At 51.5% G+C, this 24,899-nt stretch overlaps 1 protein-coding gene across 3 annotated transcripts in view; it reads left to right on the plus strand.

Annotated features, from left to right (window-relative positions):
• Positions 1–24,899, plus strand: part of PDIA5 (protein disulfide isomerase family A member 5) — a 93,878-nt gene that overhangs the window by 34,297 nt on the left and 34,682 nt on the right. For all 3 annotated transcript variants that reach the window (XR_009519254.1, XM_060010766.1, XM_060010765.1), the window contains 6 exons: positions 181–226; positions 4,126–4,218; positions 7,185–7,245; positions 12,085–12,152; positions 18,691–18,782; positions 18,876–18,947. Coding sequence is in view for 2 of the 3 variants with exons in the window: in XM_060010766.1 (XP_059866749.1) it covers positions 181–226; positions 4,126–4,218; positions 7,185–7,245; positions 12,085–12,152; positions 18,691–18,782; positions 18,876–18,947 (432 nt within the window). In the remaining variant the exon portion in view is untranslated. The remainder of the gene's footprint in view (positions 1–180; positions 227–4,125; positions 4,219–7,184; positions 7,246–12,084; positions 12,153–18,690; positions 18,783–18,875; positions 18,948–24,899) is intronic.

A 24,899-nucleotide genomic window follows, 5' to 3' on the forward strand; every position in this document is an offset into this window, starting at 1 on the left:
TGAGATTAATTTTATTTCAGAATGGTTCTTTTTCTGTGTTTACAATTATTTCTTAAAAAAAAAAAAACTTGACCTGTGTTCAGTAACTGAATCTTATTAAGATGCTGCGGGAAACCAAAGGTAAGTAAGTGTCTTCACAACCATTCCTAAAGTTAACACGTTTTTCTCCTCATTTGACAGGGATGGTGCGTTTCATACTGAATATAACCGAGCTGTGACATTTAAGGTAAATTTCCCTCCCTCATTCTCAGCAGAGGAGGAAGGGCAGAGTGTACAAATGCCCTTCCAAATGACCTGAGGGATTCTCATCTCTAGAACATAGATCAGCAGAATACCTGGAAAACTTTGTAACTGTTAAACGAGGGGGGATAACCGACCTTGTAGACAGTTTGTGACTCTATCAGCAGTTGTCCAGTGATACGTATGACGTCATGCCCTCCCCTGCAAAGGCCTGAGTCTCCCTTCGCTGTGGCTTCAGAGCCCTCCCTCACCTCTGCAGTGGTGTCCACAGGGGCCACCCACAGGCTGGAGGGGGCCAGCTGTGCCCAGGTGAGGACAGTGTTGTAGAACCCGGGCAAAGCAGCACCTCTGGGGCTGATGCAGCTCATTGCAGTTGAGATGCCCATGTCAGTGAGATCGTTTCCTGCTACAAATGCAATTCAGAAGGAGATGGAAACGCATCAGTGAAAATAAATATGGAGATCCTCTGACCTGCAGGTGCTGTCCTGTTAATCACAAAGCAGCTCCCCCAGCCCTGAGTCCTTGCACTGCCCTTGGATTCTCCTCCTTCAACATGTGCATTCCCTTCCTCAAGTCAGTCTTCTTTTGCCTCTGGTCCAGGCAGCATCCCCCTGCCCTGGCTGGGGCCATGTGTTTCTTCTGTTCCAGCATATGCTGAACCCACCCTCTCTGACTCTCCTGCTTCTCAGACTGTGTTAGACCCTGGGCTCCTCTCTCATTGTCTCTCTCTTTCCATCTGTTTCCTTCCATTCTTTTCTGTCTGTCCATCTGTCTGTGCAGCTGTGCCCCTCTACCTCTGCCTCTCTCCCCCCACCCCCTGGTCAGTTCTCGTTTATCCACTAACACTTGTTCTTTTTTAAGTTGCTGCAGCTTTTACCGTACACAGGCTCAGCCTGATTACTCATCATCTTAACACCCACTTAGCCACTTAGAGAAAATTCTCCCAACTAGAGTTACTTAACCCCTCTTATTCTGTGTTAAGACGTCAGCTGAAGTCCTTGGAGGGAACACGTGCTCCGCAGGAATCAGACTTCGCTGGGTGGGGTGGGGGAGGTGCTGATGGAGAGAGGGGCGGGGGCTTTCCGTTTTGTGTTTGGAGGTTGTGTTCAGTTTATATTTAGCTGGCCCTCTGAGGAGTCTGTCCTGGGCTTGTGGAGCAGAGAGCAGCAGCTGCTCAGAACTGCAGTAGCAGGAGAGGATCCCGGGTGGTCTGGACTTGCCTGGGTGAGGGAGGCCAAGTCCTGGCCTCTGTCTGCCTCCTTAAAAAGACCAGGTGTGTGGGACCCGCTTGCTCCCGTCCTTCCTGTGATTTCAGCATCAAGAAGCTGGAGAAGTGGGCTGAGCATTGTACGGGGTCAGGGCCTTGGGCAGAGAGAGGGCATCCTTGGTCCCAGGGTCCCCGAAGTGCGTGGGGCCATCGAGGACTGGAGTAGAGCCCCTGGGGTTCTGCAGGGTGGGGGGCGATGGCGGAGCTCCCCGTGACTGCCCGATGGCTCCCGCTTCTTACAGGGAGCAGCCACGAGCAGAGCCCTCCTTGGTCACGGATCCGTTTTCCTTTCAGGGTTTCTCCAGCCTCTAACTCCGGAAAGATGCAGGAGGCCCCCAGCAGGGTGGGTGCACAGGCTCAGGCTCATGGTCTGGCTGTTGTTGCTGTCACCCTGTACGGTCCTGCGGGGGCCGGGTCACAGGGACTAGGCCAGGGTCCCTAGAGTCCAGAGGCCAGATAAGTGAGAGTGTAAAGAGCGGAGAACTCAAAGAGGGGGCCTTCCTGTATAAGCGGCCTTTTGCTTGTCAGCCGACTGTCCAGCAAAATCCTTACTGTATATGAGTGGTGAGGACCAGAGGTGCCTGGAAGGCGAAATTCGGGGGGCCCTCGGGTGACCTTCTCCCAAGGCCTGTGGCCGTGGGTGTGGTTTCCCAGCCATGCAGACCAAGGTGCAGGGTGTTGGGCAATCTTCCTGGGATTCAGAGCACCCAGAATAGGACAGCTGACGGCAGTGTCCCAGGTGCCCCTCCCTGCAGACCTTTCTACCCAAGGTCTTGTTGGTTAGACTGATTTGGAGACTAAGAACCTGTGGATGGAATTATTCAACTTCAATTAAAGAAGAATCACCTGAAAAGCAAAAGATTGGTAGTATGAATGTTTCAATTATTACATTAAAAGAAGTGATTTTTTTTCCTTTTTCCATCCACATTCGTCTTTTTTCCTTGATGCTGAGGCAGCGGTGGGGGTGGTAGCCCTTTAACTTAGCTTGTGCTGGGATGGGACAGGAGCCTCCCAGAGCAGTAGGTCCTACCTATTTTGGGTTCCCAATCCCACTGAGAATCTCCTGAAAGCCATGGACCTTCTCCCTAGAAACAGTGCGCATGCATACATTGAAGGAAGTGTTTTCCTGTGAGTCTGGGGCTTCACAGACTCCTAAAGTCCACCGTGTACCCCAAATTGAGAGCACCGGCCCTGGATCTTCTGGAACAGCAGGCGGGTGGGCACTTATAAGCGTCTTTCTCACATGGCTCGTGGCTGTGAGTATGGGTTTCAGGACAGCCCTGCTGCTTCCACTTTGGCTTGTATTGTCACGGTGAAGCTCTCACTAGGGACTGAGAGAAGGCGATCTGCCTTTGCCTGGTGGAAATGGCCCACTTTTCTTGCCAGCAGGCATTTCACAGCTCTGTTTGGACAGACAGAGAGCGTTACCTGAATGAAATTCTGCGAAGTCCTGGCTGTCTCCCACTCTCCCATAGTGCTCTTTCCAAATAGGAGTTTCCAGAAATAACAAGCCTCCCAGGTCCCCTATGTGTGACCGGTGGGTGGGCTGCATGCACAGGCTCATTACGGGGGTGTTTCCTTTCTCACTGCAGACCTCCCTCCCTTCTCCACCCCAGCACACCCAGTTCCTCATCTGCTCCCTGGAGCTTGGTCAGAGTGGGCAGAAATAACAGAATCTTGCATCAACCTGGGGGACACTGAGGGGTCATCTGCTGACATGGATGGCCAGCAACTCCCTTCCAGGGTTGGAGGGATGGAGCCTCGGCTGGTTTCTGTTACCCGTTTCTGGCTCTCACAGGCTTTGAGCAGCATTTCCCACATGACTGTCTGAGAGGGAAGGGAATGCAGCTTCTGTCCTGGATCAGTGAACTGTGGCAAGTGGGGAGGGGAGCAGAGGGATGTGCCCCCTGTTCCCGGCTGCATGTGTGTCCTGCCCGAGGGGAGCAGAGATTTGCATTTGCTCACTTGTCCACATGACAAAGGCTAAGTAAGCCCTTTATCCTGAAGGTCTTGGTCCGTCTAGAAGGGGGTCCTTAAGGAGAGAAATCCAGCACCCAGGGGGCCACAGCGATGAGCACCCTGCCCTGGGGGCTTCCCACCTGAGCCTCACAGGATGATCAGGATTTAACACACTCCCAAACCAGTTTAGATCATGAAATACCAAGCCGGTTACAAGCAGCTGTGATCACTTGCTTATGCGATTGACAGTTTTAGTGGCTGCCTGATGTGTAAGTATCTTACTTTGCACAGGATTGAAGACCTCTATTCAAATTGATCAGGGAGACTTTCTGGAGGAGGTGAGATTTATTAGAAGCACGTGCCTCTGTTTTGAATCAGCCAACTAATTGTCTCAGATTTCCTCTCTTGTCCATGAAGAAGCATCGTAGGTGTCAGTGGACCAGAGTTAGGTGTCATGTGGCTGAAAAATCCTGGTGGGGTGCATTTTTAGGGCCCTTAGTAAGCTGTCAGTGGGTGATAGTGTGGCACTCCCCCATAGGGCACAATGCATCCCGTTCCAGGCACTTGGGTCTCCAGGTAGGGAACAGGGCAGGTTCCCGATTCCCCCACCTCCCTCTTTTCCTGGCTAAAACGAGTTTTCCCTTCTCTCTTTTCGTCAGTCCGTAGTGGCATTTCTGAAGGATCCAAAAGGGCCCCCACTGTGGGAAGAAGATCCTGGAGCCAAAGATGTTGTCCACATTGATAATGAAAAGGTAATTTTTCCGTATCAGTTCTGATGGGCTCTGGAAGCTTCCCCCCTAACCAGGGTCTCCCAGGAGAGATGCCCAAGGAACTGAGAAGTGGGAGTATTTGGGGGCCTCCAAGGGAGCTGGGCCAGGGCCCTAACATTTGGTTCCCCTTCCCCGCTCTGACGGAACGAACAGGAGGTTACAGGCTGACTGCCTGAGCCCTTCCCCTGTCCTTTGCTGCCTTATATAATGTATTTTAGCGTGTTTAGATTTTCCTTATAGGGATATTGTTTAAATGTTTTCTCCTCATTAGGTTATTCAGTTGTTGGAACTGCCTTTGTGTTTTTCGGGTTTTATTTTAAAGTGGGTTTTGGTTTTTTGTTTTAAGAATAATCTGTGAGGTTTGGGTTGGATTGCCAGAGCCTTGGGTCAGGTCTTCACAATTCTGGGTCACTGTGTTAACTTTGAACAAGTTATTTACTTCAGTTTCTGGATTTGGCTGGTGTGGGGGGCTGGGGTCAGAAGGGTGGTTCTGATGTACGGTCTCCATACAGCCCTGATCCTCCTCCTCTCAAAGCCTGCCCCGCCTGACCTGCACGTGCCTCTTTATCCATGTGTACCTGTGTTTGTGTCACGCACACACGTGTGCCTTACTTGCTTGGCTGTGCCTTTACATTAGGATGGGCAGGAACTTCTTTGTCACATTTCAGATGGCCTGTGAGACAAGCAGTGCTTTTTCGTAGATGGAAGGAGAATGTTCGTTTTTCTCTTGATAACATAAAATGTGCCTTTTATCTTCCTCTGCCTCCCCTTTTCATTTGAAATTATTGACTCTTGATGCTTGTTAGCTCAGAAGAAAATGATGCCATTTATACTTTCTGCAGGAGAGATCATGTGTGATCATCGTGGGCTAACCAAGTGGGCCTTTCAGCTGAGGGGTGATTCGATTTAGGGGGTGGGCATCAACGTTTCTGGGGTAGAAAGTGCCAGTGTCCTCAGCTTGAAGATGAAGCCTTTTCAATAGGCATGTTGGGGGAAAGGAGGAGGGGCAGGTGTCAGGAGGTGGCGGCACCTGTGCCTGTCGCCAAGAAAAGACAAACAGCCTGAACTGATGGTTTCTCCCGGGTAGATTTTGTGGTAATACGTGCTTTCAGCCTCTCTGGAAAGTGGTTGCCTGCCGCCTCGCTCCCCCAAAATGTTCATGTCCTGAAACTCCTGAAATTGCTCTTCTGTAACTAGAAATATTAAGCAGAAATATTTTTTCTACACCTGTAGGCAATCCTCTTGTTATACTGTGTGCTGCTGCTTTTCTGCTAATAGAAACCCCGTAAAATAACAAGTTCCAAATTCACGTTTGAATTGCCAATTTCTGTTTGTAAGCTTAGAGTTCCACACTTAATCTGAAGGTAATTAAGCATCTATGAATGTAATGTGATATTGTTACTGTTCAGGGTGTGAAACCAAATTGCTACAGGCTCAGAGAAACCTTTTCTTCTCAGATCTTGTACCGGTTTTAGCTCCAGGGATTCCAGAAGATCATTTTCAAAGCATCCTCCACCCCTAGTCAGGGTCAAAGATCTTTGTTACTAATTCTGTCTTAAAATGAGTGCCTTAACCCGCTAGTTACGAAAATAAGAGTAAACATTTTCAGAATTTGTTATGCAGTGTTATAAATTCCCACAAAATATTTGTAATCTTTTTTATCTAACTGAAAAATTATAAGTACTATATGTTTATTGTTGAAAATTTAGAAAATTCAGCTTAAGCATAGAAGAAAAGAAAAGAAATCATCCCATCCCTCCCCACTGAGAGATACCCACTGCCAGTATTTTCTGTAGCCTTCCAGGCTTTCTGCTTAATGCACACATACATACTGTTACTCACAAAAGTGTCATCACATTGTACATGCTGTTTTGTAACTTGCTTTTCACCCTTACTTAATGTAACATGCACATCTTATTGTGACATTAAATATTCCTCTTCATCATTTTTAATAATGCAGTCGTATTCCATTGTGCGGGATGTACCATCATCTATTTACCTAATGCCTTGTTGCCGCCAGAAAGCTGCATTTTGAAATTTCCTCTTATTTCCCTTATTATTCAAGAGAGAAAAACCTCTAATTTTCTTCCATGGAAACTGGTTAGAGGAGCTTATTTGAATCAAAATATGCTCTGTCATGGTGCTACTCCGCAGTCCTTGACAGATTTGCTTTTTCCCAAACATCATTGACTCTGGTTGGGAGAAAAGTCTCCTGCCCTGCTTTACACTGAAGTATCTCCTTTAGCACTGTTGTGACCACTTGTCTTTTTACATTTATTATATTCATTTAACAAATGATTATATTATTGTCTGATAACGAGCCAGGCGCTGTTCTAAGGGTACAAACACAAATGATCCATTTAGCTCGTAGCCTCCTGGGAATGGGGGTGCATCTCGTCCTTACGCTCCTGTGAGCACCATGGTCTCCTCGGGCCCTGGATGGTGGCTGTAGGGCTGGGCTGGGGAAGATTCATAGCGGTGGGTTAACCCCGTGTTATGTGATGAGCAGATCTGCACCTGGCCAAGTTGGGCCTCCGTGAATACAACAAGCACCACCACAACAGAGCCACTTCATAGATCGCATAAGAAGAGACAGCCTCATGGGACCCAGTTAGCTCCTTGCCGTATTCATTGTTCAGCGGGAGCTGAAAGTAACGCTGGTAACCTGGTACCGACTACTTCATCCCACCAGGTGGCCTTTGGAAAGCCATCTGTCCCCTCGGGCGCTCAGTTTCCCCATCTGTAACATGTGAGGTGGCTAGAATAGATGGTCTCTGAGGGTCTTTCAGCCCCTGACATGCCAGGACTCTGCACTGCACCCCCAGCCCCCAAGTCAGACCATGGGATTTCCAAACCCCCGCCGCACTCCTCCCGCCACTGTGGTTCCCCCGGGAATGTCGTCTCCATTCCTGCGTTGTCTGTAACCTGCAGTGTTCTCTGTGCCTCAGGACTTCCGACGGCTCCTGAAGAAGGAAGAGAAGCCGATCTTGATGATGTTTTATGCTTCCTGTGAGTGACTTTCTCCTTTGGGTTCAAGTCAGACATTCAGACTCTGGGTGGGGCCGCTGGGGGCGCAAGGGGGACTGGGAACTAGCCCCGGGCCTCCACTTAGAACGCCCAGTCACGGCGCTCACACCGTCTCCGCCTGCACCTCTTTTCCTTTGTCTTTTCGTCTGGCTCCGCCTCTCCTGCAGTCCACATCCGTTTTTCTCTTGCTGGCTTCCGCATCCTTCTAGCCTCTTCCCCCAGCAGCAGCATGGGCCTCTGCTCCAGGTCCCTCCGCCTTCCCCGCCCTCTGCCTCCTGCGGGCCTGTGGCCCTTTGCTGGCAGCCGTGTGCCCGGTGGAGCCGCACCTCGGCCCTGGCTCGCTCTCCTTGGCGGCGGCGGCTGCTGACCGCCCGGAGCCTGGCCGGCCTCGGGGCGGCTGCATGTCCAGCTCTGGTTCCCGCAGAGCCACCTGGGAGGGCCGAGGGATCAGGACCAGGGAGAAGGGGGCCCACTCTTGGGGCTCAGTCTCTATATGAGGCAAGAGGTCGTGGGAACAGCAGTAGGATCATTGAGATGACGACCAGGAGACGTGGGTTCTGATTCCAGCTGTGCCACCCAGCAGGCTGGGTGACCTTGGTCAAGTCCTTCACTACTCTGTGCCTCAGTTCCCATTTCTGTAAGGGAAGGAAGGGGTTGGATCAGTGCAGGGGCTTTCAAACTTTTTGACTGTATTTGTAGTATTAAACATATTTTACATGGCAGCCCAGTATATAAGTAAGCTGAAAAGTTTCACTAAACTAAACCATACTTACCCTTACTACTTGCCATCCACTCCACCAGATATAGAGCACGTTGATATTTTCTTTTTCATTGTTTTATTTAAACATTAATTGGTTTTTCCTACTACTTCGTAACCCTCTAATAAACGGTCAGTGAATCATGGCCTGTGGGCCGGCTGCCTTTTTTGTAAATTAATTTTTGTTGGAACACAGCCACCTCTGTTCGTTTGCATGTTGTCTGTGGCTGCTTTCAAGCTACAACTGTGGAGTAGAGTAGTTGACAGTATGTCCTCAAAGCCACAGATATTCCCCCATCTGGGCCACCTCTGAAGTCTAACTGGTCCCCCCCACAGACTGAAAAACCTCGGATTAGAGCCTGTGTGTGGCCTTAGAGCTCCATCTCTGTGAGCCACATGCGCCTTCAGGAAGCCAAAGGACTAAAGGCCGGAGCGAGGTGGGGGTTGTATGTGATGGGAGGTGGGTGTGCCCAGGCATGTCTGTGGCTCGAGTGGGTATCACAGGCTGTGGCACAGGGTTCTGTTTCCTCTTAAAAGCCTGCCTCCAATCCCCCTTCCTGAGAAGTTCTCCCAGCACAGGTTCCTCCCATCTCCACCCTGCTGACCATGCCTCCCCAGGCTGGATGCCCTTCTGTGGGTTCTGCCTGACTTGGGCCTGTGGCTTGTTCACTATGACAACAGCCTCTCCCCAGCCCATGTTGATTGCTGGGTGCCCCCCACCCAGCCTCCCCCCACCCCTCCCTGCCCCAGGGGTGTGCCTGCCTATGGAAAGAGGCCCTGGAGTCCCACTTCCTATTAGAGCCGGCGCTGCCCAGGCGGTCTGCTCTTTAACCCCGGGTCAGTCTCTCTATTAATATTCACTTGTTGGTTTCACCCCTCTTTGTTTCTCCTTGGAGGGATCTTACCACCTGCCCAGCTGTGAATTGCTTCAGGAATGATCCTGCCTGCGTAGTCCCTTGAGGACGGGCCTCCCTTCGTGTATCTTAGAACTCTTCAGGTCTCAACACATTGGTTAAATGAGACTAAAACAGTGATGTCAGTATACAGTACGTGTCACAAGGCAGGGTCATGGTATAACCGTGCAGGTTTCAGCGTAACGACAGTAGGTAATCTCGGGGAGAGGTTCACTAGCAATGTGCACCGAAGTGTGTCTGCCAGTCCCCCTGCCTCACCCCGACTCTCCAGGCTGTCAGGAAGGGCGACCGTCCTCCTCATCACAGCAGGCAGAGCTGCGAGCAGGCTTATTATCTTTGTAGAATAGGAAGCTGAGGCAGAAGAAGCTAGGATCCTGGTAGGTGTCATAGAACAATGAATAGTGGAGAGGGAGGGAGAAAACATGGGGCTGTTAAGTTTACACTTGTGTGGGATCAGATTGGTTGGCCTCCTGGGTCCCAGGTATCCCCAGATTGTGTTGTTGCTGTTGTTTTTAATGAAACGAGCTTGTGCTTTTATTATACTAGTCCAACCAAGCAGTCATGGCCTCATAATTCAGCTTATTCCTGGGAAACACCAATTCCCTAACTGGGAAGTCCTTTAGGATTCTTTGATCCTAACGGATCAAAGATTGGGATGAAGGAGCCTAAAGGCAGTGGAAGCCTTCAGTTGTGACAAATCTGGGTCCCAAGGACCTACTGATTATTCAGTGAATGTTCGTTGACTGAATTAATGAGAAAATAAAAGGGCTGGTGCTCTAAGTTTTGGGGTTTGAGAGTGATAATTAGTCTTCTCTCTTCCCCTTCCTCCCGAATGAATCAGGTGAAAGATAAACTGAAATAGGGATCACAGTACGAGCTCTATTTTTGGTAAAGCTCAAGTGGCAACTGGCTTGGCCCAGAGCTTCCTGTTACTCTTCCATCTCTTCTTCCCCTCAATAACTTCTTCACCCGGTACTCCACCCATGGGGACAGCTGGCTGACTGACACTTGTTTAGGAGTCACGGGGGATACTGTCGTTGCAGGCTGTAGACCGGCAGAGCTGGGGGAGAGAGGCCACACCTGTGAGGATAGGCAGTAAACTCCTGTGACCCAGTGGGTGTCCAACTTCCCCCATCTCATCAAGTCACTGACTAAAGGGGGGGGGGTGAAGGGCTTGATGTGTGCCCCCTTCATCCTCTCTCCTGGGGAGTGGAGTGACATCCCCATTCCCGGTGGAAGTGTCACCCCATCGTGGATGGGGAGGCAGGTTCTCAGGCCTTGTGCTGGTAGAGGCCCCCCTGCTGGTGCCTAGTTCTGCCCGCCCTCCCAGGTGTTGGCTCTGCCCTCAGCCTGCAGGGCAGGTGTTGTCTCCACCTTACAGATGGGGAGGCTGAGGCTCAGACCGCTTACGTTGCTAGGCCGGGGTCACACAGGCAGCAGTGGTCAAGGGGTGATGCACACCTGGGTCTCATTCTCCCCAGAGCTGAGCTCCCTCCTCTGCTGCTGCCGTGCGGCATCCCATCCCTACCATGTGGCATCCACCTGGTGGAGCTTGGGCACCCCAGGGAGTTGGCATTGCTGTCTCTGTTTCCATTCTTCTCTCCGAATCCCCACAGAGGGAACAAGGCCCCCTGACAAGTGTCATATTCCTCCCTTCCAGTGCCTGTGGGGACCATGCTGTGGTGGCAGCTGCTGGGGAGAGGTGCTTCTTGTCTTCTGAGGGCAGATGCTATGGGATTGCGCTGCAGGCTGACCTCACAGCAGCTCCTGTGTCTCCTTGAGTCTGAGCCTGAACTAACAGCATGTACTTAAGCCCAGGCGTAATGCGCTGATGTGTGTGTGCGTGTCCATCTGTTTGCCAGGCAGGAACGTCAAGGAGGGGGCTGTGGGCATTTTGAGAGTTCTATGTCAAAATATCCTGCAATGCATCTTGTCTAGTAGACTTGGTGCTGGGGAGGTTCAGGTGGTCTCCGGGGAGTTTTGACCTGCTCACTGTTCTCCAGTGTCTGTATCTGGCCCAGTGGCTGAGAGCAGCTCTCTACCTGCGTTACTCTGCCCACAGCCTGCCAAGGCATTAGCTAAATGTGGGTTAGAGCTTGTTAGTCTGCTGCTGCGTGGCCCTGTCCCCACTGTGCCGTGTCGAGATGACATCCAGACTGACGTGGGTTCCAGGCAGCTTTGGTGTCTGTGGCCTTCAGAAGCATGTCAGAGCCTGTTTTGCAGCAGAGCGGCTGTCAGAAAGAGTAACAGCCTTGTGTGTCAGAATTCCTCCTGTCTGAGGAAACTGGGGCTCGTGTCCTGCGGTGTCAGTGCCCATGTGTGGCTTGTTCTGGTTGAAGGGAAGGGGTGGGTTTAAATCAGAGTCTCTCTGAAGTAGGAGTGGGTGTTTGAGGCCTGGCTGTCTTGGCCCTGAGCCCCCCAAATTTGGAGGTTTCACCACCCAGGAGAGGAGTGTGACCGTGGTGGGCCAGAGAGGGTTGAGTCAAAGACATCACAGAGTTCCCCAGTGTCAGTGCTGGAAGGGGCCTGAGGCCATCTGGTCCAACACCCCTCATTTGCCGGAAGGGGCAGCAGCCCAAAGAGGTGACCTGTCGGGGCCCTCCAGCAGGTCGAAGGAAGATGAGAACTTGAGTGTCTGATTCTGGCCAGCGCTCGGCTGCCTCTAGCCATGGTGTGATTCACTGTTAATGAAGGAAAAGAGGCAGAAAATCCTCAAAGCCATTGTATGTATGGTTGCACATTTTTCCTCCTAATAGCATTTGATTGAGGTTCATCTGCAGCCCCTGGCTGGGCAGCGAGGGGAGGCTTTTAGTTGCGTACAAAGTGGGTGCTTTCCTGGCACCTGCTCCGGCTCCCTGAATTCCTGTTGAACTCATCCTCAGCTCTAAATTATTCAGTGCTTTGCCCTCCCCCAGCTGCGTCACGTTTGCTTGTCAGTCCCGCGTTTATCGAGTGACTGCTGGGCTGGGGTTTGTCAGCTCTTGGGGGTCTGGGGCCTCTGCCTCTGTCCCCATGTGCTCCCAGAGCCTGGGGCAGTCCTGGCTTCTGGAGGTGGGATAAATGCTTGTTGGTGGAGGTTGGCCTGAGGGGAGAGAGGGCGGAGCATGGGGCCAGTTGTAACCGTTTGGTTTTTCTCCTGCCGGTGACTAGGGTGCAGCGTGTGCAAGAGGATAATGCCGCATTTCCAGAAGGCTGCGACCCAGCTGCGGGGGCTGTTCGTAAGTGAGGCGCCATGGGCCAGGCGGGGCTGCCTGCCAGCTCCCTACTTCTCCCTCTCTCCCTGGGAGATGGCGGAGGACGGGTGCAGGAAGAGGGGAGAGGGCAGGTTTTGAAATCACGGGAAGGACTTATTCTATTACTGCTGCCCCTGCTGCCCCAGGCGTGTGGTTCAGAGACCTGTCCTCAGTGGATGCTGAGAACTGGCCAGAATTGCTGGGACCAGGAGAATTTGGCGCCTGTCAAAGACCAGTAATGAAATAACCAGGAAACCAGCAAGGCACGTTCGGTGTCGCCGAGAGGCCAGGGGCCAACAGCAGACTGTCAGGGGCCTAGAATGACGGGGGCTGGGCTCCAAAGCAGGCCGAGGCTCCCTCGGTGCCCGGGGAGCCCAGTGGCAAAGAAAGGGGGGCACGGTGACACCAAGGTGGGCCCAAAGCACAAGAGGGTCCATGAGGCAGCCTCCTGCCCGGGCTTGCAGGGCTCTGTGGTTCCTGTGGGGCAGGAAGAACGTTGGAACTACAGCGGGGAGAGGCGGTGGGGAGCTGGAAACCTGGGCCCACGGGTTCTCGGAAGGAGAGTGTGCCGGGGAGCAGGCGGGAGACAGGGTTGTCTCAGGGATGCCCACCTTTAGCAGACAGGAGGGGAAGGGGAGCCACTGAGGAAACGGGCCTTCAGAGAAGTAGGAGCAACCAGGATGGTCAGTGAGGGAGGAGGGGAGGCCGGGGCAGTCAGACCTCACCCAGGGCTGAGCCTCAGTCGCTGACGGGCCTGGTCGTGTCTGTGTGTCCTTCGCCTTGCCAGGCTTGTCTCTTCTGTGCCATAGGTCTGTCCATTTTTGCACTTACCCCGAGCCACAGAGGTTTGGGGGTTTTTGTTTCGTTAGTTTTGGGTGTTTGTTCTTTTTTTTTCTTCTTGGTGGCAACAGAAAAATAACTGCTAGCTCCTCTGAGAGCATGGCGAAATCCATATTCCGTTCGTGAAAGGTCATCAGGTGCCATCTCAGTGGGGTGGGCCAGAGCCCCACCAAGGGAGTCCTGAGATCTTAAAACTGCACCGTGATCTTTATGGACCAAACTAAGTTGCTGATTAGTTCAGAGTCAATTAAAAAAGGTTTAAAGGGCAGCCCCTGAGCACGGTGACAGCCCTGCTAGCTGGCCCCAGGACTGGGTTGCAAAGAACCAGGTGCTTTCTCTTTTGACCTCATTTCTGGGGAGACACCAGTGTCCTGCTTGTTTCTCACTAATAAACTTTTAGCAACTTGCCTGGAGACGTCTGGCCCTGGGGCACACATATATCACTCTGGGGAAGTTTCACTTCACATTTTGGGGCCTCAATAGATACCATATTTTAAGATTATTTCGCCTGGAGAAGAGACTTAATTACCCACAGAGTTCTTTCTGCTGCACCCGTATACACTTAGACAACCGTTCAGCTCAGCCTCCGAACTCTGTAGTGCAGTGGAGGGTAAAGAACTCCAGCCCCATTCAGATGACAGATAAGCTGGCCAGCTCCGTCAAAGCAGGTGAGGTCTTGGTGCCAGTCTCGTGCACTTTCTGGAAGATTCTCAGCCAATGCTGCCTCTCCCTGCTGAACTCAGCATTCCTCCAGGCCCCTCCTGTGCTCCCCCAGAGCCTGTCCCTGCCTTGCATGGTCGTGTCTGCTCATCTTTGCTTCTGTTCCGGATCGCTTTACCCACCAGTTGATACTAATTATAATAAGGTTTTTTCACTGAGATGTGAGTTCTCGAGCGTTTCTTCAGCACAGAGCACAGGCCAAGCTCAGAGTAGGTGCTCAACACATGCTGATGAGTGAATGAATGAGCATGTGGCTTACTGGGTACATTTTATTTTAAGCTCTATATTTACATTAAAAGCGATATTCTCCTTTTAGAAAGGAATTCAGAGCATCAGTTCCTAAGGACAGAGGCAAAGTGGGAAGGATGTTTGTGGGACAAGGGCCCTGGGTTCTTTTCTGGCCCTGGGTTCACAATAGGTTCACTTGCAAGGTTAGCCCTGAAGATTACTTGTTAAGGGTACCTGCTTCCAAAAATGGAAAAAAAAAAAAACCACCCAGTACCTGCTTCTCCTGCTTGGGCCCAGGTCAAGAAATAGAAAAAGGTGACCCTCCAAGTTCCCTAGACAACGTTATGGAAAAGTCAGTGGGATTGTTCAGGTACCCAATGAGGCTGGCCGATTCAAGCCCAGCTCTGGCCAGGTGTCAGTTACCTCTGTGTTGCGTGAACTCATCCATTACTTTGCTTCTGTATTTTCTTGCTTGGGGTTTGTTTTGTTCTGCTTTCCCCTTAGTTTCTTAGGAAAGCACCTTTTGAAAAGTTCTCACCCTTTCCCAGCTCCATAAAGGAGGAAGGGTCTGAGCCACCGGGGCCATCACCTACTTCAGGAGGCCTCTAGAGGCCAGGGCTCATGGAGCGGCCACAGCTCCCCAGGAACGGGGCAGCCAGAGGTGTGGATTCCTTTTTGTCCTTGCGCACGGGGCAGAGATGGGCTGCTGGTCCCCTGAAATCAAAAGCTTGCTCCTCACCGCACTGCTGAAATCCAGCTGGGTCAGCACCTCCTGTTTCCTCTTCACCTCTGTCATCTTTGGGCCCTTTTTGGCTGGCCGTGTCTGTGGCAGGGGTTAGAAACCTTCCTCCTCTACAGATTTCTTGGGAGGTGTCCAACCTAATGATGTCATTAAGTTGGGAGCGAGGCTGGGTCAGGGATGCACAGCCTTTGCCATTTTCCAGACTCAGATCTGCCTCCTTTGTTTTTTGCTGTCGCTGACGTCTGGTGAGTCCTCGGCACCTGTCCCACCTACTCCTACTAATGGACATCGTCATCAGCAGCCGCTCCCCGTCTCAGAGCAGAGCCCATCCTCGTCTGTCTCCTCTTCCCAGCCTTGCCAGTTATTGATGTTCACACTGAGTCTTTTGTTAACCTTGGCCGTGATGGGCCATCTGGGTGTAAACAGTGAAATGTGTCGGTCTTGGTGACAGATGTGTGCAGATCAGACTGTGGTGCTGGCTGTTGCTAACCACTGGGAGATCTTGGGCAAGTTGCTTTGGAGCCTTCACTTCCCCCATCCTTAAAATGGGGATGATAACACCAACCCTGCCCATCTCCCTGGGCTGCTGGGTGCGCGAATGGGCTGGTGCGTGGAGACAGCTCTATAGCCTGCAGACGCTTCACAGGTACAGGTGACTGACACCTCCACGCGGCTCCCACTGCCCTGTGCTTACTGTTCCTTCCACTCACCGAACGGGGTGCTGCCAAGGGTCTGCTTTGCACCCTCCTTCCTTTATTATTAACACATTGGAACAAGGGCCCGGCCCTGTACTCTCCTTGTCTCCTATGGACTGTCCCTCAGTGATTTTTATCTACATCTATAGCTCAACACAATGTAGCTCTGTGGAGCCTGAGTCTCTAAGCTCCAGTACCACATGGCAGACTGCTTGCCTCCCGTCTTGGGCTGCATTCTTCTCCCTGCATCCCAGATGCAGGATGTCTAAAATGAAATTCAGTGTCGTTCCATCGGGCAGTGGCCAGCTTTCCTTCCCGACTCCTGAGCACCGCAGGCTCCTCTGCAGTGTGCCTTTTTGCCGGGCCATTGTCATCCATCTGTCCCCCTCACGTCCTCCATCCTCTCCCTGCCCACCAGCCCGGGTCAGACCCTGGTTAGACCATACAGGGTGGTTACCAGAGACTGCTGACTTGTCTCCCCGACCTGTGACTTTCCCCTTACAACCCCCGATAGCTCTCCGGCACCTCCTGAATAAAGTCCTGGTTTCTTAGACCTTAAAGCCTGGTCCACAGCGACCTCGGTGAACTCACCCAGCCTTCTCCCCCTACTCCCTTTTGTGTGTCCTACAGTTAAACCAGCATGGTCTCAGTTCGTGAGCCACGTCTTGTTTTGTCTTGTCTCCGTTTTCTCTTCCTGGAATGTCTGTGGAAATCTTACCCTCCTTGACCACTAGCTCACACGCTCCTGCTTTGTGGAGTTTCCTTGCTGGTTCCTGTCACAGCATGGGCTGGACACGAGGAAGATCACGTTATGTCAGCCGACTGGCCCCAGGCGCACATGGCTCGGTGTCAGGCACGGTGACCCTAACTTCTCCTTAGGTTGAGACCAGTTTTGCCTCATTTGGATTCACAGACTCCAAAAAGTGTTTGTAAGTAGTCGTTCAAAAACCAGTTATCTCATTCACTAATAAATGACCGCAAAGTAGTCAGAAGTGCTACAGAAACTCAGAGAATTAAGAGTTCATCACAAGCAAAGGTGGTTTAGAAAGGCCACCTAGGGGAGTGGGATGTGATTTGCCTTCAAAGATGGATGAGTCTTCGGTGGTAGCCGAGAGAGGGGGAGCGGGCCACATGGGCAAAGGGGGTAGAATACTCGAAGTCAGGGCCAGGAGAATACGGCATGGGTTCTGGGAGTGTGAGCGCATCTGCAGAGCTTCTTAGTGGTATTAGTGAAGACGGCTAACAGGTTTTGAATGTTGTAGATGCTTGTACCATCTCATTTAGGCTTCACTGCAACCAGAGGAGGGGGCTGCAGATGAGGAGGCTGAGGCACACAGGTAACCGTGACTTGCTCAAGGAAAACATCTACTGAGAGAGGAGTTAGGATTTAGACCCAGCATCCTAAGCCCTGAGCCCAGGCTCCTAGCCACTGTGGTATATTCCCATCTGCAAGGGGCCCCAGACGGCAAACAGTCCAACTTCCTCTCTGTGCAGAAATCTCAGACTGTCTCATTCCTGGGAGAATTAAAAACCTAGACCCTAGCAGGTGCACAATTAAGGCTTTTGTAGGAAAGAAGAATTAAAAAACGAGACAGGGACCATATGGTCTTTGAGTGTGGAGTTAGACTTTAGCCTGCATTCAGTGGAATTGAAAGGTTTTGCACCGGGAAGTGATGTAATGAAAGAGGAGGATGTGGAAGATTAACCTCGTGGTGAATGTGCACCGACACTGGGGAGACCAATTAGACATTAAAAAAGAACTCTAAAGTAGACAATTATTACTGGAACAGGCTGCTGAATCAGTCTGGGGAAGTGAGCAGACGGGCTCTTAGAGTGTTCCAGGGCTTCTAGTAAGTTCTGTCTCAGGCTTATTTTCCCTGTATTCCTTGTAGCATTCCACAAGGGGGCGGGAGGAAAAAAAAAAACAGATTTAGCAAGCATTTATTGTGTGTCTGCTGTATACCAGGCACTGTGCTAGGTACTTAAAATGGTTCATAAGATACGTTTAGATGCCTGTAGGGATGGAGCTGCCAGAGGCACAGGCAGCTCCCATTACCCAGGATTTGGTAGGAAATAAAGAACTTGAGCACCAGTTTTGTGCTCAAACCTCTGACTTGGTTCATTCAGTTCTCTCAAGAGCCCTGTGATAGTCTCCTCACCCACATCTTCCAAACAGGGAACCTCGGGGAGGGTGAGTGACTTGTCCAAGGTCACGCGACTGCCAAGTGGAAACAGTCCTCTGAATCAAGTTCATTGTCCACTGAGACTGCTCTTTCCCGTTTTCTCTCCCTATGCCTCCTTACATATTATTCAGCAAAATTCCGCTTCCTGGTTTCTTCTTTCTGCTTCTGTAACTGCTGCTGACTTTTTTGAACTTCCTCTGCCTGCCCCTCTATGCCACCCGGCGTTGTGGAACAGCCCTCTTACATCTGGCCACACTGTGTTCTCTCGTGAGAACAGATGCAAAGTCCTTTTTCCGGGCACCTGATCCTGCCATATAGAAAAAAGTTCCTGCTTCAGGAAAGGAGTTCTGGGTTGTTCTCAGTACATAGGCTTGTCATCAGTAATACAAGCTACTACAGTTTTCCTTTCCCATTCAGGGGTGTTGGACATGTGGACCCCTGCCACCAGAACATGTTCAGACTTCAGAGATGATGCTCAAATGATGCTGTAGGTGATGGTCACCCACAGGACGCCTAACAGGGTTTGGAGGGAGGAGAGTTAGGCAGGTGGATGGTCATGAGAACCATGCAACCTCCTTGGCCACATTAACTGTGAGATCTGAGAATGTTGCACATGAAGCCGGGGCGGACAGACTGAGGTATCCAGGAAGGTGTCCAAGGGTGCCTTAGAGTGGCAGAGTGGCTCAGTGGTGATTCCATAACTTGGGAGAAGAGTACAACCTTAGTTGACATGGGCAGAGAAAAGGCATAATATGTACTTGGGTGGCAGTGAACGCACTCTAGGACCTGGTTGACCTTGGTAACAAGGCCAGGTTTCTTCTTCAACCCTCAGAACTTTGTTTTGCTCTGAGATGGTTTTTCCCACAGGGCAGGCAGGAGGGAATGCCTGTATGGGGGGCAGCCCTTGGGCCCAGATGACTGCTTCTTCCAGAGCACTCGGGCATCGTTCCCAGCTGGCTTGGCTATCCTTGATCCCCCGCTGCCCTGGGCTGTGCGTCAGACTGTGAGGCTTCGTCCCCATCATCTATTTCTGCTGGGACAGCTGGGCAGGCATGGACAAGGTGAGGGCGTCTGTGGGTGGAGAGTAGACAGGTCTGTTCTCCCTTTGCTCCCAGGTGCTGGCCGGGATGAATGTCTACTCCTCGGAATTTGAAAACATCAAGGAGGAGTACAGTGTGCACGGCTACCCCACCATCTGCTATTTCGAGTAAGTCCCCTGCTTCTCTGCTGACGCCCTCTCCCCTCCATGATGGCGTTTGCCTCCCTGGCTGAGCCCACGGTGTCTCCTCATGTTTCACAGGAAAGGACGGTTTCTGTTCCAGTACGACAGCTATGGGTCCACAGCTGAGGACATTGTGGAGTGGCTGAAGAAGTAAGTTGGCGTATGCCTTGGTGGGGCGGGGGAGGGTACCCAGAGGGGGAGGGGCATCTGCCAGGCCCCAGGGTGTCCCTGGGCACAGGGCTCCGTCTGGTGGTTGGGAAGAGAATGAGGAAAGAAAGGACCATTTTGTGCTGCCCACGCAACTGTCTGTGGGCTGCATCTAGGTGAGGGTGGGGATCTGTGCGTGCAGAATGTGCGAGTCGGGAGGATTTCATGTGACTGGCCGTGACGACTGCATTTCAGATAGGTTTTTTCCCCTTAGTCTACCTGATGGCTAGAAGTATTTCTCACCCAGGACGGCAGGTTTGAGAGAGGTTCCGCTGCACGTCTCTCTGAAAATAGAGTTGTCAGTCAGACACTCATTTCAAACATAACACTTTGTATTGTGTGCCTTGAAGCTAAGAAGTGTCCTCGTGCCTTAGATTTGCAGACTGCTTTGCCGTTCACCGTGCAGCCCCGCGGAGCTGCTTCGTAGCAACCTGTGGTCCTGTTTATAATGTGGTTAGATCCTTATAACCCAAACCGCCCGTGCACCTGGAGTCCCCCGCCCCCCATGCTAGGTGTGTGACTTTGGCGTGACGCTTGGACCCTGACTGGTGTGTTGGATGGGGAGTCTGTCTCCCCAACACCTTCTCCGTGGCCGGAGCTCTCCTGAAGCCCACGCCGGAGCACTCACCTGCTCTGGGCTCTGCCTGTCACCGGCCTGGCACTTGTCACCGCCAGTGTATGGTTATTTGTGCACAGTGCTTAGAATAAGAACAGCATTCTGGAGCATTTTGGGAGCTCCACTTCGTGGCTGACCCTGCTCTAAGCACCTTATGTCTCATGGAATCCTCAGGACAGCCCCATAAGGAAGATATTATTATGACCCTTATTTCCTGAATGAGGTAACTAAGCAGAGTGATGGAGTAGCTCGTCCAGGCTCCTGCAGCTGCCAAGCAGAAGGGCTGGGGTCGGCCCCCGGCAGCAGCTCCCCCGCGTTCTGGCCGGAGCCTCTGCCCTTTGCCCAGCTGCCAGCACGGTGGCTGTTTATTGACATCGTTACCGCAGGGGCACGGGGTTAAAGGATTAGTTATCCAAAGCAGTGAGGTTGAAAATGTGTATTTTCAGAATGGGAAAGGAAGATAAATTTTGTACTTAAAAAAAAAAAAAATACCCCAAAACCCACAACAAACTGTTTGATTCTGAAGGTTGAAACTCTCAATCTTCTGTTCCGTGGGTTCCCGGGGGCCCAGGAGATAAAACACCATGGCCGAACCATGTTTGCATGGTGTCCTTTATTTCTCGGAAGCATTTTCACATCTCTGTCTCCATCTATTACCTCATTTCCAGCCCCTGCCCAGGAAGGCAGCTCCCCATTATCCTGTGTCTTAACCTGGGCCTTCGCACCCCCGTTTTCATTTTACACTTGATAATAAGCATGTCCTCTCCTCCTGCCAGACATATCTCGCTCTGCTTTGGGAGAAGGTTTCAACAAATGGCAGTCTCATTTGTCACCAGAGCATAAAATCTGCTTTCCTCCCCCTTCTCTAACCTTTTCTGGCTTCACAATACACTCGTATCTTCTTGGAAGGATAAGGTTTATTATTTTTTTTAGAAAGTGTCCAGAATTGCTTGCTAGCCCTGGACCAGGGGAGCACGTCAGTGGCTTTTCTGCGACGGGGCATTATCTCCCCGGTGGACTCCACCACTCCGTCCCCCACCCCACCCAGGCCCACCGCAGCTCCTCCACCAGACCCTGTCCTGGGCCCCACTCCTACCCCCAGGGCTGCCTCCTGATCCCTGTCCTGGGCTGGCCCTCCCCACTTCCCACCTCCGCCTTCCCCTCCTCACCCCCATGGACAGGAGGCCTTGTTAGCAGCTTTTGGTTCACCCTGGGTCTCCAGTCTCCAGGCGGCTGAGGTTGGTGGGGTAACTCCGGGGAAGGGAAGACAGCATCCGGGTCCCCCTGGGTAGCACCTCCGGAGCTGCCCAACCACCTGTGGTCCCTGTGCTGGAGGTGCACACATGGGGGCAGCTCCTCCAAAGGCATGACCATAGCCCACTCCCCCAGCACAGCCGGGGGCAGGGAGGACCCCCAGTGAGCTGCCTCATCTCATGCCTCAGCAAGATCTAGCAATGTCACTGTGCTGCCAGCTAGCTTCATTTTTTAAATAGTCTTTTCTGATTTTAAGGCTATCAGTGAGCTATATCATTATTGAAAAACGTAAATATTTAAACAAGGGGAAAAGTGGCCCCCTTACTCCACTACCCAAGGATAATGTGTGGTGATATTTGGCAAATTTCCTTCTAGATTCCCCCCAACACATACCCAGCTGTGTGCGTGCGTGCGTGCGTGTGTGTGTGTGTGTGTGTGTGTGTGTGTGTGTGTGTGTTTTCCTGGTGCCAGGTGTTTTAAGTCTTCACCAGGTTTCCACCAAATCCTGGTGGGTGGGTAGCAGTGATCCTACCTTTCCTGCTGCCCTGCACTTCTTCCTTGGGCCTCTCCATTGGCTGCTCATGGCTTATGGTCACCAAATGTAGAAGGATGAGGGTGGATCCAGCCTTGCTAATTCTCTAGATCAAGGGTCCCCAACCCCCGGCCTGTTAGGAACTGGGCCGCACAGCAGGAGGTGAGCGGCGGGCCAGCGAGGAAGCTTCATCTGCGGCTCCCCATCACTTGCGTTACCGCCTGAGCCATCCCCCACCCCCACCCCACCCCCATCGTGGAAAAATTGTCTTCCACAAAACCGCTCCCTGGTGCCAAAAAGGTTGGGGCCGCTGCTCTAGGTGACTTTCAGAAGCCCAGGAGAGAAGAGCCAAGTCCTGCCGTCTGACATGTGACTGGCGAGTGGGCCAGGCAGGGCATCCCTGGTGTCGGACTGCCCCAGGGCTCTGGGGTAGATGCGATGATCCTGGCAGTGTGCCCCTTTGTGCTTCTGGCAGCTGCGTTTCTTATTCCACTCTCTGCAGATTTCCTGCTATTCAGTTGGGCTTGGCAGGTAGAGGGTGCAGAAGTGGCGATCCATTTTGACCTAGCTACCCATTTCTGCCTGTGTATTTTTATACTAACCAGAAGTGGACTGAAAACAAACACAAAGCATTCTTGACTTGTCGTGTTTTGAGTTGCATCTTCTTATCAATGGCATGTGCACCTGCCTCAGGCAAGGACGTGCTTTGTGTGAACTTCCCAGTCCTGGAGAACCTGCGGAAGTCAGAGTGGCAGGATTGGAAGGGAATGTGAAAGTCAGTGAATCTGCCCCCGGCAATTCCCTTTCCGTGTCGTGTTACCTCTAGGACAGATGTAGTTACTCCATCCCGCTTCAACACCTCAGAGGACAGGGCCTCGACTCATTTTGAGGGTGTCCACTCATGTTTGAATGATTCTTATTGAGGTTATGAATGATATCTAGGAACATTTGGGTAGTACTTCGTACATTCACGTCCATTATCTGTCTAGATGTACCTGCAAGGCAGATGAAGAAGGGCCTACAAATATACTGCCTTGTAGATGTTTTAAGTCAGGCTGGTTGCCTAAGCCCCTAGAGCTGGAAGGTGGAGGAAACAGGACTCAAAGCCAGGTCTTCTGACTCCCAGTCCGGCTCTTTCTCTCTTATCTGTTGTAGATAGAACATTCTTAGTTCTGTTGAGCTAAAGTTTCTTTCTCTGGAGCTTCCACTTGGTGTTGGTTCTCCTTTATGGAGCCATAGAAAATAAATCTTCGTTTCTCTTCCCAGTGCAGTCTGAAATGTTTGAAGACAACTGTTGTGTTCCCCATGTCTCCTCTTCTCCTGGTTAGACACCTCCCGTTCTTCAATTTTTCTTCTCTCATTCCCTTGTTGATTCAAAAAGAGTTTATTTGGTATCTGCTTTGTGTTAGGCATAGGAGGTAGAGAGATAATCTAGAGGGAGCCCCATTCTTTAAGGAGAGAGACAGTGAAAAGCATAGTTCATAGTGCCTCTTACTGCTGTGCCCAGCTCTGCAGGCCTCTCTAGAAAGCAAACTTCCTGCTGTCCACTGAGTGGGAGAGGGGCACCCACCTGGCTGCTGGGGAGATGGACAGGATCTGAGGGCCTCCCATTCAGCCCCAGGCCACAGCCCTGCTTTAAGGGGGTCCTCCTGGTCCTTCGGAGCCTTTGCATATTAGGGTGGTTCTTGGGCCCCTGCCCCCTCTGAGCACCCAGCACCTCAAGTTTCCACCCTCTAAGAAAGGCAGAAGTTTTTTGCTAAGTCGGTTTTCTAGCTTCTAAATTTGCACTGACCTCTTTTTCTCTCTTTGCTGCTGTCTTCCTGTTCTTTTTGCTCTTGTGGGTTCATACTTTTTTTTTTTTAAACTCTTGTACTGTTACTTTAGTGGTTTTGGAGTATATCCTCCATGTTTAACTAGAAATTTCTCAGGCACTTTCATATGCTTGTACTGCTGAGGCATGGCTTCTCCATTCTGTGTGCATAATCTTGCTGGATTTTTAAAAATTATTTTAATTTTAGAATAGATTCCTTTCACATAATTAAAATAATTTTTTAAAAGATACTTAAAAATTATACATTGAAGTTTTCCTTTTATCTGGTTTCTCCATCCTATTCTCCCTCCTACCCCTTAGAGGTAACAACTTTAATTAGTCCTTATGCAGATAACACGCAAACATGAATAAGTATTTTTTATCTCTCTCTACTTTATGCAGAAGTTAGCACATTATGGCCTGTTGTGTATATCCCAGCAGTCTACCCACATCAGAGTGTAGGGGAGCTTCTTTGTCCTCCTTTACCACGCTCAGCCCTCCATCATGCAGAAGGACTGCAGTTTACCTACCAAGGGACACTGGGTTCTTCTAGTCTTTGCTATGACAAATCATCTACAATGAATACCTTGGAATGTACGTAATTTTGCATGTGTCCAGGTGTATTGGAAAGATAGGTTCCCTGAAGTGGAGTTGGTGATGTTTTCAGGGATTGGTGTTTTGAGCCCAGGTTTTGGAACCTAGGTTTCTTGGTGTTGGTCTGGGACTGTTGTCTGGCTGGTGACTCATTCTAAAGCTTCATTTTGCCATCAGCGCTACCTGACATTGGATGTGCACGGGCTCAGAGTGGTTTGCCCTCTCCCTGCCACTTCCCATTGCTTCACACCAGGGTGGCTGAAGCCACCGGTGGGGCCTCGTCCAAAGCACCAGAGAGGGCTTCTGAAGGTGCCGTCAGACCCAGGCTCTGCCGTAGGGTGGGGCTGGCAGGTTCCACCGTGTCAGCTGTGTGGGAGGGCTGCAGATTGCATTGCGTGGGCAACATTGGTCTCATGATTCTCAGCCCTGGCTGCTGGAACTTTACACTTTTTTTCTACTGTAAGCGCTCAGAGGCAGGAAGCAATGGTTGTCTTTTCACATCTGTCATCCTAAAGCGCTTTCTCAAAGTAGCGATTAAGGTGCTCTGGCAAAGGTATTCATAAAGCATCAGGGAGTTTGTGTCACTAGCAGCCTCATCCTCAACTTTGGAGCAAGAGAGGGCGGCTGTGAGCCTCCCCCGTCACAACAGCTGGTGACACAGATGTCAGCACGTGGCTGTCCCAGGTGGAGGCAGGCTCCAGGGAGGCTACGCACCAGCCCGAGGTTTTGCAGCTCGTGGTGGCAGAGCGCGGATTTGGACTGACTTCTGAGCCTGGCCCTTTCTGCTCCAGCATTCCGCCTCTGGAGAACCAGATAACTTTGCTCCAGTCTCTAGGAAGGGTTCGTGATGTATGCTGTCATAGTTAGGGTGCCTTGTTCCCCTGGGCCCCACCCTTCCTCATTACGACCCTCCTCCCACCCTGGTCAGTGAACGCCCTGCACCCGCCTCCCCGGCCCCCAGCCCTTCCCGGGTATTTGGTCTTTGTCAGACACCTGGCCTCTGCCTTTCCTCCTCACCACCACCCCTCCCGTCTAACGCCCTCTCCCCGCTCCCCGCCCTGTGGGCACCACGCAGCACAAGGGTTAACT

The sequence above is a fragment of the Delphinus delphis genome, chromosome 4 (genome assembly GCF_949987515.2).
Source record: "Delphinus delphis chromosome 4, mDelDel1.2, whole genome shotgun sequence".
Taxonomy (NCBI): domain Eukaryota; kingdom Metazoa; phylum Chordata; class Mammalia; order Artiodactyla; family Delphinidae; genus Delphinus; species Delphinus delphis.